This window comes from Rana temporaria, chromosome 8 (assembly GCF_905171775.1).
Source record: "Rana temporaria chromosome 8, aRanTem1.1, whole genome shotgun sequence".
NCBI classification, from domain to species: Eukaryota; Metazoa; Chordata; class Amphibia; order Anura; family Ranidae; genus Rana; species Rana temporaria.
This window is the reverse complement of record NC_053496.1, coordinates 78,388,821-78,402,751: the sequence shown is the minus strand read 5'-3', so window position 1 is coordinate 78,402,751 and position 13,931 is coordinate 78,388,821. Positions and strand designations below refer to the sequence as shown.

Below are 13,931 nucleotides of genomic sequence, written 5' to 3'. Positions count from 1 at the left end.
CTGCGGCTTTTCGAATTTGCTGCAAACACCCCAAATTGTCCGCTGTTTGGTGAACGAGCGAACAGGCAATGTTCAAGTCGAACTCATGTTCAACTCAAACAGATAGCACATCCCTAATGGCCACTATGTAAGCAGCCTTACATAGGTTGAACTGGATGGACTTGTGTCTTTTTTCAACCTGACTAACTATGTAACTATGTAACTATAGTGTGGGGCATGGACTTAGCCCCCTGAGCCATGATTGGCCAAAGGCACCCTGCGTTATGGGATGTTCCGAGTGTGCCCAAATTTCCCGCGAATGCCCCATCAGGCTCATCCCTATTCCCTAATAATGAGAAGTTAAGAGTTCCTGAAATATATAACTACAGCTTGGGAAAGTAAAGGGTAGATGTCATTAAAACAATGGTCTTGCCACCATTGGCATTGTGCATAGTCTTCCATTGAAGAGGGAAATTAAGGATAACAAAATAATATCAACAACTGAAGTAATGGGGAGTTGCATATTGTTAATGCTCCAACATCTGCTGTCCCACATTGGCAAAAATGTATACATAGTTAATGGTAAAATGGCATCTTTCATCTACAGGATCGTCCACTTAATCCTAATGAACGAAGGACAAGTACAACTACTTTGACAGTGGATGTTCTTGATGGTGATGACCTTGGTCCTCGGTTTCTTCCCTGTGAACCTGTGCCAAATACGCGTGATTGTCGACCAATAAATTACAAAGCAAGCCTTCCAGAACTCAGCCCTCCTGTAAGTACAGCTGGTGAGATTTTTTAAAATATCTGTTAGCTAAAAAAAAATTATTTTGGATTTAGGAGGGAAGAATTGAACCTCTGTCAAGTAATTTTTCCTGTCTCTGTCCCGCTAGGTAGATTTCCCCTTACTTCCTGCCCTTAAGATGCAACAGGAATTGAGAGAGAATCTTGTGAAATTGAAAATTCAGTGATTTCCCCTCACCTCTTGCCCTCGAGACAACTCCACATTTTTGAATTTCCTTTCACTTCCTGTCTCACTGACAATGGACACTAGAATAAATAAAGAATGAATCTCTCCAGCTGGAACCCAGATAGAACTTAGAGTCTAAACTTTCCCCACTTTATCCCAAAACAATGTTTTTGGTAGTCCATTTATATAGGGACAGTTGTTATAAGCATTGTTAATTACATTTTTAGACGTTAATTCATGTTCTAGGATCATGCACTCTAATTAGGCTTTCTATAGTCATTATTAGGGAATATGGGTTCTTAGATTTGTCTTTTATTTCGCCGTTCACCTATAGTTGAAATATTTGTTTTATTACAACTGAATCTGAAAAATCTAACTTTTCTGTTCTGTACCTTTTTGTACCCGCAAAAACAATAAGGATATGGACAGCCGCACTCCAGTAACTTGAAAAAAAACATGCCCTTTATTGGGTACAGGAAAAAATGCACTACAGGTATCAGCACACAGTGCTAAAAAAAAATATTTGCTAAGATACTAAAATAAGTATAATTCCAATTAGGAAAAAGCACTGTCAGATTTTTTTTAACTGGTCCTATTGACCTCTGTCAGCATTAACTTCTCCCACCAGTCAAATGCAAAAAAAAAATGTTCTTTTGCACTTAGTTTTTTTTTAATTAACCTCCCTGGTGGTAATCTTGAGTCTGGCTCGGGGTGGAAATCCAGTACCATTAGCAGTATCCCCGAGCCAGACTCTGGATCGCATCGCAGTATCCAGGCAGAGTTTACTTACCTTGTCCCCTGGATCCTGCGATGTCTCCCTGCTGTGTGTGTGAGCTGTCTCCTCACTTGATTTACACAGTGCCCCGAGTGCCGCCGAGGTCCATTCCCTGCGACGTTATGACACACAGGGGTGGAGATCGGTGCCAAATTCAAAAAAATAAAAACACAGTACAGATACAGTACTGTATAAAATAATTTCACATCCCCTTTGCATGCAGAATTGAGCGATAGCGATTTTTGGGGAAATTCATCATCAAACGCTGAAAGTAATGACAGCGACGATTCTGGAACTGAGCAAATTTCAGTGTTTTTGATTTGATTACATTATTGAATAATTTTAATTATTATTATATTATTATTTGTTATAATTATTTGTAGTTATTTATTATATTATAAATAATGATTTTGTGTTTCAAACTTTATCATACCTGGGATGTCTACTAGACTCTGGTTTGGACAGATTTAAGTGAGTTATTTCTATGAATTACAGGCCTACAATATAAAACGCCAAATTTCCATGCAAAACAATTGTACCGCATTCTGCATCAAAAATCTGACATAATTATTACAGTCTAGTACTAAAAACTATCAATTCTTTTTAAGTATTTGTATGTTCAAAAAATGTTTTATTCATTTGACTTTGAAATTTTATTTGATCTTGATGAAAAGGTATTCTGTCCATTTGTTGCACCATATTCATGGATTGCTTGATCCCACTAACCTCCATCTCATGCACTTGACCTTATGTTCTTAAATCCTCCTGTCTTTGAAAATGTTTCAGTAGTCTGCATTATTGATCCAATTTCACTTTTGAAAATCTTCCTTGAAATTCCTGCTTCCAAATTGTTGCCTTGTTTTGTCCCTTTTTGAGCAAAACATTGGAAAGTGTAAATCATGTCTATTAAATTCCTGCCTGCCTGGTATTTCCTGTGGTGAACTGGTGTAATAAACATTGAACTTGCAGCTGCTTACATATGACTAGCATAGCTGAAACTAATAGAATGTTCTCAACACATTTGTTGAGAGGCAGATGTGGGCTTCTTTTGCTAACCTCTTGCATAGCTGTCCCTGCTTTTAGTATTTTCCACAGTCACAGACCTGGCATATGCATGTATATTTTGAATTAAGTCATAATTTCTCACCTGCACACTTATTATATGCCAGTATCATTTTCAGAAGAGGTGGTCAGCAAATACAAAATCCATATTTATCTAAGTAAATGTTTCCCTAGCACATTAGTCACAGACAGAATATTTGTGCTAATTAGACTAAAATAGTATTACTTGTAAAAAACAAAACAAAACAACAATTATTGTATATGCCCAGTAATTTTTTGGGGGGGTTTGATAGAATGGGAAGGGTATCAAAACTTGTTAGTTTTTATCTTCTATCAGGAGCTTTGATAGAGAGTATTTTTCTGTCACTTCCTGTTATGGTGACAAGGAATTAACAGACCAAATGAGGGACACAGACAGGAATTTATACTGATCTCTGCATTTTCACTTAAATAATTAATTTGTACCAACTTGGTCCAAACAAACTATTTACTAACAGTTGCATCTGAAGTCTGTGCCCCCCCCCCCATTTTTTTTGTTTGTTGTTTGTCACTCTAAACATATGGAGGAGTGGGTTTTAATTTTTTTGGAAGAAATGTATTATTATGATAACTAAATGATTTGGTAATTATGACTTCAATGAACATCTCGGCTGGATATGTATTCGGCATCTATTTGTTTATGTATGTATATTGTTTTGTTTTTATAAAATTCAAGAAAATCAATAAAAATATATTGGAATGATGTGTGTGCTGTATAAGCTATATGTAGTCTCTGCTACATACAGTATTCAGCGCTATGCTCCAGAAGAGGGATGGGGACTTTCTGTTATGCTTCCAGAACACTATCGAGTTGGGTTGAGCAGCACTCAACCTTTCACAAGGAAATCTATGTATCTATGAATACAAACCTTCCTCTGTTCGACTGAGGAAGATAGAATCACAAACTCCACCTTAGCCAATAAAATTAAGGTTTTTATTCATAGAATACAAAGCTTCCTGCGAAAGAATAAGTGGCACTCGACTTTGCTCAAGCAGCAGAACAGGAAGTTCTTGTTCCTTTGCTGGAACACTGCTCTGTATACTTTATGCAGCTGAGACTACATACAGTTCATACAGTGCAAATATTTCTTTGGAACAGCTTAGTCTAATGGAACTATTTAAAATTAAATAAAAGATGGAGATTAGCTTTAAAGCTCCATTCACATCTAAGCTATTCGGAATCATGGGCAGAATTGTCGCAATTCTGCCTGCACTTCCAAATTGTACTAACATTTCAGCAAACCATGCAATGCATATTTGGATGCAATTCATTTTCGTTAGCACCCCAAAATGTGATAAAACGCACTAAAAGTGCAGCAAAAACCGCTTGAAAAATCACACCTGGATTAGTGCCAAATTTTGGTACATGAGCTTCTTTGGAACAACAGAGTGAGTGAGTAACTTGTATAGCGCTGACAAATGCGAACCGAATCACCTCAAGGCACTTTCACAGACACACAATATTCACTTGAGTAAAACTTGGAAATGCTTGTAAATTAAACAAAAAAAATTGGAAGTAGGAATATGTATTCCCACTATGCTAAATGTGAACAGACCTGAAGTTGATGGGTGCTCCAGCATTAATCTACTCAACACAAAAAAGAGCATCTTCATGTTTTATTTTATTGTTGTTCACCTTTTTCTCCTTCAACCACTGTTTAATTTTTGCTGTGTGCTTTGGGTCATTGTCATGTTGAAAGTTAAACCTTCTTCCCATTGACAACTTTCCTCCAGACATATCATTTGGTGTTGAGGCCAAACAATTGAATTTTAGTCTCATTTGATCATAACACCTTTTTTTTATGTGGCCTCAGAATCTTCAAAGTGTGTTTTAGCAAAGTTTAGTCGTGACTGTATGTGGCCTTTCTTTAAGAGTGACTTTTTTCTTGCAATCTTCAAGCCACATTTGTGAAAAAAATGTGATATTGTTGTCACAATGACCACTCGTTGTCATAAATCCCTGCAACTGCTTCAGAGTTGCTGTGGGTCTCTTGGTAGCCTTTCTAACCAATTTCCTCCTGGCTCTTTCATCTAGTTTGGAGCAACTTCTGATCCAGGGAGGGTCTGCGCATAGTTTTTAAATACTCCCACCATCCCATATAACACCAAAACACAACCCCCATTTTTTCAACATTATTATGCGCAGTTTAAACTTCATAAAGTCATCTTCAATACATCTAGTATTAATAATTATTATTATTTTTTTAAATGAAAAGCTGTACAGAAAAAAGTGGGGCGACAACTTCCTCTGACACTGCTGTTGCTATGGAAACCTGACCTGAAACCTATTACACTTATTGTGCAGCACTGAGCGTGTGCGAGATTTGCAAGCATGAAATCCAGGAAGTAATACAGCCTGGCTTCAGATGCCCACACTTAACATGGCCACGGTCTAATGCTAGTTTATAAACTTTCAAAATGCTGTAATAACCTAACAAAACGGACCTTAGTTTGCAGACTAACTTTACTAGAATACATTAAGCTTGTGTATTATAGGGGTATTTTTATTTAAAAAGTGTAATTTTGGCCGAAGCTCCACTTTAACTACACCTGATTGAGTTTACAAGTCATTTTTAGGAGGGGTGACCTTTTTCTAACTCAATGGTTCTGTTTTTTATTGTTTTTTTACATTTTCTCCTTACATGTTGGTGCTATATCTTTTACTTGAAAGTTATACATTGTATATAAATAAGTTGTACTGTAAGTAAATACAACTGGATAAAACAAAAACAGTGTTTGTCTTCATTTCAGGCTGTAAAGCAACAAAATGTGATTATTTTAAAAGGGGAGTGATTATTTTATTTTCTATACTTTTTTCTATATATACAGGTGCATCTCATACAATTAGCATATCATCAAAAAGTTAGTCTATTTAAGCAATTCAGTTAAAAAAGTGAAACTCCCAAGCCAACCCCCCCGAAACTCATATATTTTATATAGATGTGTTACACAAAGAGTGATACATTTCAAGCATTTCTTTCAATTTTGACTTACAACTAGTGAAAACTCAAAATTCAGTATCTCAGAAAATTTGAATATTACAGAAGACCAATAAAAAAAAAGATTTTTAACCACTTAAGAACCGCCTCCTGCAGATATACATCGGCAGAATGGCACGGCTGGGCACAAGCATGTACCTGTACATCCTCTTTAAGTGCCCAGCCGTGGGTCATGGGTCCGAAGCTCCGTGACTGTGGCTGCGGGACAAGCGGACCCGATCGATGCTGGAGTCCCGCGATCGGTCCCGGGAGCTGAAGAACGGGGAGAGCTGTGTGTAAACACAGCTTCCCCGTTCTTCACTGTGGCGCTGTTATTGATCATGTGTTCCCTGATATAGGGAAATACAATCAATGACGTCACACGTCCAGCCCCGCCCCCCTACAGTTAGAAACGCAGATGAGGTCACACTTAACCCCTTCAGCGCCCCCTAGTGGTTAACTCCCAAACTGCAATTGTCATTTTCACAGTAAATAATGCGTGTTTTGCTGTGAAAATGACAATGGTCCCAAAAATGTGTAAAAATTGTACGATGTGTCTGCCATAATGTCGCAGTCACGAAAAAAATCGCTGATCGCTGCCATTAGTAGTTAATAAAAAATAATTAATAAAGGGGCGTGACCGGAAGCCAGCCTGGAAGGAAGCATCCCTTGAGAGCTCCTCTCCAGCCCGCAGCACTTAGGCAGAAAACCGGGGGATTTTGCAGCCATCCATGGGCGGATCGCGAACCACCAGATCCACAAAGGCACGGGGATCATCCCAACCCCCGCCAGGCTCCTCCACGACCTTCGAGCGCTACTTTAAGCCACCCGACATGCCGCCGGGTGAAGGGGACAAGATGGCGCCGGACGCGGCCACGTTCAGCATAGGGACATCTCCCCCTCGCTCGCCTCAGACCTGCCATCCAGAGCCATCCCCGACCCGATTGCGGACCTCGGCCTCCTCCGAGAGCCCGGATGGCTCCCAGCAACGGGTGAGTGGATCCCCGCACCCCTGCCCCCCTGCCGCGGACCATGCGGCACAGGCCGCAACCGTCCCCGACCCCCGAGACCGGGACACCCAATGTACAGGGGCCTTCCCCCGTCTGCTCCGCACTGCCCTGGATCAGGACTTCCAAAACGGGGCCCAGCTCTCCCCCTCTCCCACGTTCACCGGGGAGGACTTTCCGGCTCTCCAAGCCCCCACTAACTCCCAGGCCTCCATGAGCTCCCCAGAGCAGGGCAGCGTCTCAGCCAGTGCTGGGCCTCAACACGCCTCCCCTGCAGCCAGGGGACAGATCCATCAGGCCATCCAGCCCGAGGTCGGAGATCGGAGAGGGATCTCTCCCCCCTCATATGCATCCATGGCCAGCAATAGCACCCCGTGGCACGGAGGGGCCCCCACCTCACTGGGGGATCAGGCTGAGGCCTGGTCCGCACCATGGGACTCATCCCATCAACCCCCCCCCCTAGAGACCAGAAGGCATGTAGAATCGGTCTCCAGCCACCGACCGTCCCCCACCGATTCACTTTATAACCCGACTGACACCAGAGGAGCTCCCCAATATCCTCCCCCGCCATGGCAGTCCTATATGCAGGCCTTCCCCACGAAAGAGGATTTCAAACAATTGATTGAAGATGTTAAGGCGACGTGCCGCACTGAAATACAGGCCCTACACACAGGCCTCAAACACTTAGCTGACAGAGTGGAGATGGCGGAGGAGGAGATACAAGAGACTAAACTGGCGGTTCACCGCACCCAAACTCAGGCGTCAGACCATCACCTTATGCTCAGGGATATGCAGCGACACATTGAAGACCTGGACAATAGGGGGCGCCGCAACAATATCCGCATACGCAGTCTCCCCGAAGTCGACGGGGCGGAGGACCTCCAGCTGACCCTCCAGAATTTATTCAACGACATACTGGGCGCACCAGCTGACAAGCCCATTGAGATGGATAGAGCCCACCGAGCCCTTAAGCCAAAGGGTCCTGCCTCCAAACCGCGGGACGTTATATGCCGTGTAAACTCCTACCCTATGAAGGAAGCTATAATGCGTAAAGCGCGCCCCATTCGCAACCTAGTCTTTAACAACAACCCATTACAGCTCTACCCGGACCTCTCCTGGATCACCCTGCAGAAACGACGGCTACTACAACCCCTGCTCCGTACCTTACAGGACAGAGACATTGTGTACCGATGGGGCTTCCCCTTTAGCTTGTCCGCCACCCACCAGGGGACCTCTGCCACCTTGCGTTACCCGGAGGACCTAGACGCCTTCTGCAGAACCCTGGACATCCCCGTCCCCCAGTTGCCGGACTGGGACCTTGTGGCCATGCCACCCCCTCCACCAGTGGTCTGGCAGAGAGTCCCCCCGCCCAGATGCCCCAGGGGACGTGACCCTGCCTGAAAATCCCCCAGGCACAGCCCCACTTGAGACGGCCGCCCCGGCCACAAGAGCCGCCCAGAAAGCTACATGAAGCCATCTTGACTTATTTTTGTTGTTATTCTGTTACTTTACCCCCCGGTTGCCCCAGCCCTACCTTAATGCTACACATCGGGCCTGTCTCGGACGAGACACCGTAGAGGCTGCCCTTCTGATTACGGACCCCCCCCCCCATGGCTGATAGCCTGAGAGTTCCTTCCTTCCCAATCCCCCTAGTGGAATCTCTCCACGCCACCCCCCTGCCCCCCCGACCCACATTTTTGGACATTTTGGTCGGGAGGTCCTTAAGGAACTGTTGGGACCCGAGGGCCCCTAGGCCACTCGGGCCCCCGTTGTTGAATGTTGATGTGTGCTTTTTTTGGTCTTTTGCTCTCATCTTTCTCTTTCTTTTCAGACACCTCTCTCTCCCCTCCCCCGCAGGCAGGACCCGACGGCGCGTCCAGGTGGCTGTCGGCCCGGCGGCTCCTCCACTCGCCCTCCCAGAACCGAATGCAACGCACCTGACTCCAGCTAAGTATGAACCACGGTCACTCCACCCACAGTATGGCTAAGTTACTATCCCTGAACGTCCATGGGCTTAACTCCAACAGGAAACGTCATCTGGCACTTAGGGAATTTAGGCAGTCAGGGGCGGAGATCGTAATGGTACAGGAGTCGCACTTCTCTAAGGGCGACTCCTTTGCGTTCGCGTCCAGATATTTCCCCTTAATATATCAGGCCTTTAGTTCACGGAAACGGGCAAGGGTAGCAATTTTGGTAAAAAGGGGCACCCCCTTCACCTGCACAGACTCCAAATAGACCCCCTAGGCCACTTCATTATCCTGCGGGGAACATGGCACTCACGGGACATAACCCTATGCACTCTGTACGCCCCCAATGCACATCAGCACAGATTCTTGGGTCGGGTTTTTGCCCGCCTGGCCAGATCCCCCCACAACCTATTGGTAGTGGGAGGGGACTTTAATTTACCCCATTCGGCAACCTGGGATCGCCTGGTGGTGGATCCTCGGGCCTCGCAGGCAAGGGCCTTGCGGGACTCTAGGCTCTTCCGCCAGCTAACGAGGAAGCATGCTCTGTTTGACGCATGGAGGGCGCTTCACCCAGGGGACCGCCAGTTTACTTTTTACTCATCCCCCCACCATACACACTCGCGCATAGATTATTTCCTACTAAACAACACCACGTTACGTGTTACTGATGCAGCACGGATTCTGCCCATTTCCTGGTCCGACCACGCCCCCATTACCTTGACCCTTGACCTGAACGCCCCCACCCGTAGGCCCTATAATGATTTCCACCTGAAGCACACCCCCTCTAAAATGGAAATAGACTCTGCCCTCCAACTCTACTTTAGCGAAAATGACACACAGGACATCTCCACTGCCACTCTGTGGGCCGCGCATAAAGCGGTAATCAGAGGACGCTGCATGGCCATCTCCTCGGCCCTAAAACGGAACGCTGAGTCGGCTAGAGAGCAGGCGGAAACGCAGCTCCGAACCCTAGAAACTCGCCTGCAGACCTCACCCTCCCTAATGCTCCTTAAACGTATCGCCCTGGTACGGTCAACACTCCGGGACCTGGCGCTGGGTCGAGTCGAGAAAGCCCTAGTTCGCCTACGACAGGTATATTATGACAAGGGCAACAAGGCGAAAGCTTTATTGGCGAGGAAACTAACAGACCGCACACTCGCCTCCACCCCGCACCAGGTCCGGGACAGATCGGGTAATATTGTATCACACCCCCAAAGTATTGCGGATGCATTCGCAGCATTTTACGCGGACTTGTACAACAAGCCAGAAATCCCCCATAACCCGCCCTCCCCCGACCTGTTAGATAGGATGACACGATACCTGACACAGGCGGGCATCCCTCGGCTAAAGCCGGAGGACCTGGCCTCCCTAAACGCTCCCATTACAGGAGAGGAACTGACCTTGGCCATTAAGGCCCTACCTGCTCGCAAATCCCCGGGCCCAGACGGGTTTCCATACGAATATTACAAGACCTTCCTCCCCACACTCCTCCCCCATATGACGAAGCTCTTCAACGCCTTTCTACAACGAACCCCCATCCCACAAGACATGCAGCGATCATTTATCACCCTTATCCCTAAACCAGACAAGGACCCCGCATTATGCGCCAGCTACAGGCCAATAGCACTGCTGAACTCAGATCTCAAGATCTTTACGAAGGTCCTCTCCCTCCGCTTAAACGTAGTCTTACCCTCCCTGGTCCATAAAGACCAGGTGGGCTTTGTCCCCCTCCGCCAAGCGGGAGACAACACGAGAAAGGTGATTGACCTAATTGACGTGGCGGGCAGGGAGGGCTCGGAGTCCTTGCTCCTGAGCCTAGATGCAGAAAAGGCATTTGACCGCCTTGGCTGGCCCTTCATGCTCGCCACGTTAAGACATATGGGTTTTGGGGGACCTTTCCTTCAGGCGGTCCGACACCTCTATACTAATCCGATCTCACAGGTGAAAACTCCCTTTGCCACCTCATCCACCTTCCCCGTTACTAATGGCACTCGCCAGGGGTGCCCTCTGTCCCCCCTCCTCTTCGCCCTTTGCATAGAACCTCTAGCAGCAATGATACGCGGCAACCCGGATATTCGGGGTATCCCAGTAAGGGGAAGGGAATTTAAAATTTCCCTCTTCGCCGACGACATCATTCTGACACTGACGCGTCCCCGCATCTCCTTACCCAACTTACAAAGGGAACTGGAACGCTACGGGGCCCTCTCGGGTTATAAAACCAACACGTCCAAGTCTATGGCCATGCCAATTAACATGCCCGGACCCGAGGCCTTGCACTTACAGTCCGTTTTCCCGTACCACTGGGAGCGAACCTCCCTGAAATACCTGGGTGTCCATCTGACCCCGAACTTTGCATCCCTGTACCAGGCCAATTTCCCCCCCCTATACAGCTCAATAAGGGCGTTGATCCATAAATGGAAGTCTCACCAGATATCCCTTTTGGGCCGGATAGCAGCCATAAAGATGGTGATCCTGCCAAAACTGCTGTACCTTTTCCAGACCCTACCAGTCCCGGTCCCGTGCGCTCACCTGCGCGCCCTACAAGCGGACCTCCTCCGGTATGTGTGGAACTACAAGCGCCACAGGATCCCACGTTCGGTCATGACGGCCGCGCGTACCGAGGGAGGTCTGGCCTTCCCAGACCTGGTCAAATATTTCCAGGCCTCACAACTCCGAGCGGTGGCATCATGGTTTCCCCAGAAGTCCTACAACAGGTGGACGGAGGTGGAAAAGATTTGGCTGGCCCCAATACACCCCAATAATCTCTTATGGAACGCGAACGCGACGGTGGAGCCCGGACGATTGTTGGGTTCCATGCGGCAGCTGCAAAGTATCTGGAGGAGGCTAGCCCAAGACTGTCGACTCACGTCTGATAGCTCCCTGCTGACCTCCTTCCTTTATAACCCTAAACTACCGACGAGTCTCACTCACCAGATGTCATGGCCCTGGGCATCGCGAAATCTGTTTCACTTTGGTCACTTAGTAGACCCCAGATCCCGCACCCTGCACTCCTTCACTGAGCTCCAAGCCAAACATGACATTCCACGACAAGCTTTTTTCAGCTACCTACAGATCCGCCACTACGCCCACACGATAGCCCCCCGGCTCCTTTTCTCAAAACCGACCCCATTTGAGCGTATCATACTCGAGGGCACAGCCCGAAGGGGCCTCATATCAGATATCTATCAAATTCTAAATGAATACCCCTTACAAACCAAAGGCAAACACACCTACATGCTCCGTTGGGAGAGGGAGCTGGGAGGGGAGCTCGAAGAGGATGAGTGGAGGGCGGTCTGGAGGCAGGCGGCCAAGAGCTCGATCTGCACCCTCTATAAGGAAAACACATATAAAGTGCTGTTCTTTTGGTACCTGACCCCGGACGTCCTCCACAGGATTTATCCTTCCACCTCTGACCGATGCTGGCGGTGCAACCAGGCCAGGGGCACATTGTTCCACATCTACTGGACCTGCCCCTTGATAGTCCCGTTTTGAACTTGGGTGCAAGAGCTCCTGACCCGCCTCGTGGAGGCACCCATACCCCTCTCCCCGAAGCTGTTCCTACTGGGCCTATCCCAACCCCGCATAGCTAAACCCTATAAGAAACTCCTGAGACACATAACCACAGCTGCGAGGTGCCTGATAGCACTTTATTGGAAGAAACCAACGCCCCCACCCCAAGAAGCCCTTTATGCTAGGGTCAAGGATGTAGAGCTTATGGAAAAAATGACAGCTAGGATTCGGGATAGGCTGGAGGACCATGACCTGGTCTGGGAGAGGTGGCATTCGGTGGAGGACCCGCCGTGAGCCGACAACAGACCACCAAGGTACACTACCTCACCCGACACTCCTGCCTGCTCCCCCCCCCTTCTCCCTGTCTCCCCCCTTCTCTTTCTTTTTTCTCTCTCACCTCCCCCCTTTTTCCCCATCTCCTTCTCCTACTCTACTCTCTCACTTCTCCTCCTCTCCTCTTTGTTACCTAGTTGTTTTTATACGTTACTGATTGTATAACCAAGAATGAAGCCGCTGTGTAAGCACATTCAGCTGGAATTTTTGTATTACCTCTTTTATCTTACACTTGAAATGCTGCTACATTTTGTATTGACCTTTTACGAAAATAAAAAATCGTTATTTGAAAAAAAAAAAAAATAATTAATAAAAATGCAATAAAATCCCCTATTTTGTAAACGCTATAAAATGTGCGCAAACAAATCGATAAACGCTTATTGCGATTTTTTTTTTACCAGAAATAGGTAGAAGAATATGTATCGGCCTAAACTGAGGAAAAAAAATGTTTTATATATTTTTGGGGGATATTTATTATAGCAAAAAGTAAAAAATATTGCATTTTTTTCAAAATTGTCGCTCTATTTTTGTTTATAGCGCAAAAAATAAAAACCGCAGAGGTGATCAAATGCCACCAAAAGAAATCTCTATTTGTGGGAAAAACGCATGCCAATTTTGTTTGGGAGCCACGTTGCACGACCGCGCAATTGTCAGTTAAAGCGACGCAGTGCCGAATCGCAAAGACTGGCCAGGTCCTTTAAATGCCTAAAGGTCCGGGTCTTAAGTGGGTAATAAAGAAATGTTGGCTAACTGAAAAGTATGTCTGTGTACAATACAGTATGCAATAAATACCTACTCTGGGCTCCTTTTGCATGAATTACTGCATCAATGTGGCGTGGCATGGAGGTGATCAGCCTGTGGCACTGCTGAGTTGTTATGGGAGCCCAGGTTGCCTTGATAGCAGCCTTCAGCTCCTCTGCATTGTTAGGTCCAGTGTCTATCATCTTGCTCCTGACAATACCCACAGATTCTCTATGGGGTTTAGGTCAGGCAAGTTTGCTGGCCAATAAAGCACAGTGATACCATGATCACATCATAAGTATTGGTACTTTTGGCAGTGTGGGCAGGTGCCCTGTCCTGCTGGAAAATAAAAACAAATTCTTCTGGGGGGCGTGGCTTGACGGCGCGTATTGATGGCTGCCTAACTCCTCAGCTCTGCAGTATAACCGGCCAAAGCGACTAACCAAGCGACGCCAGAGAAGGGAAAACGATCCCATATTGTAACCCAGACGCCCTACGATACCGGGAGTGCCATGGCGAAGCGCAGGAAGGACTCAAAACTGCCGAGGAAGCTCACTGACTATTATC

The 13,931-nt window shown here is 46.5% G+C and overlaps 1 protein-coding gene across 6 annotated transcripts in view; it reads left to right on the top strand.

Moving 5' to 3' along the window:
- The window catches only part of PCDH15 (protocadherin related 15), a 1,266,541-nt gene that overhangs the window by 518,050 nt on the left and 734,560 nt on the right, over positions 1-13,931 (top strand). For all 6 annotated transcript variants that reach the window (XM_040362073.1, XM_040362072.1, XM_040362074.1 and 3 more), the window contains one exon: positions 587-757. In XM_040362073.1, the coding sequence (XP_040218007.1) occupies positions 587-757 (171 nt within the window). The remainder of the gene's footprint in view (positions 1-586; positions 758-13,931) is intronic.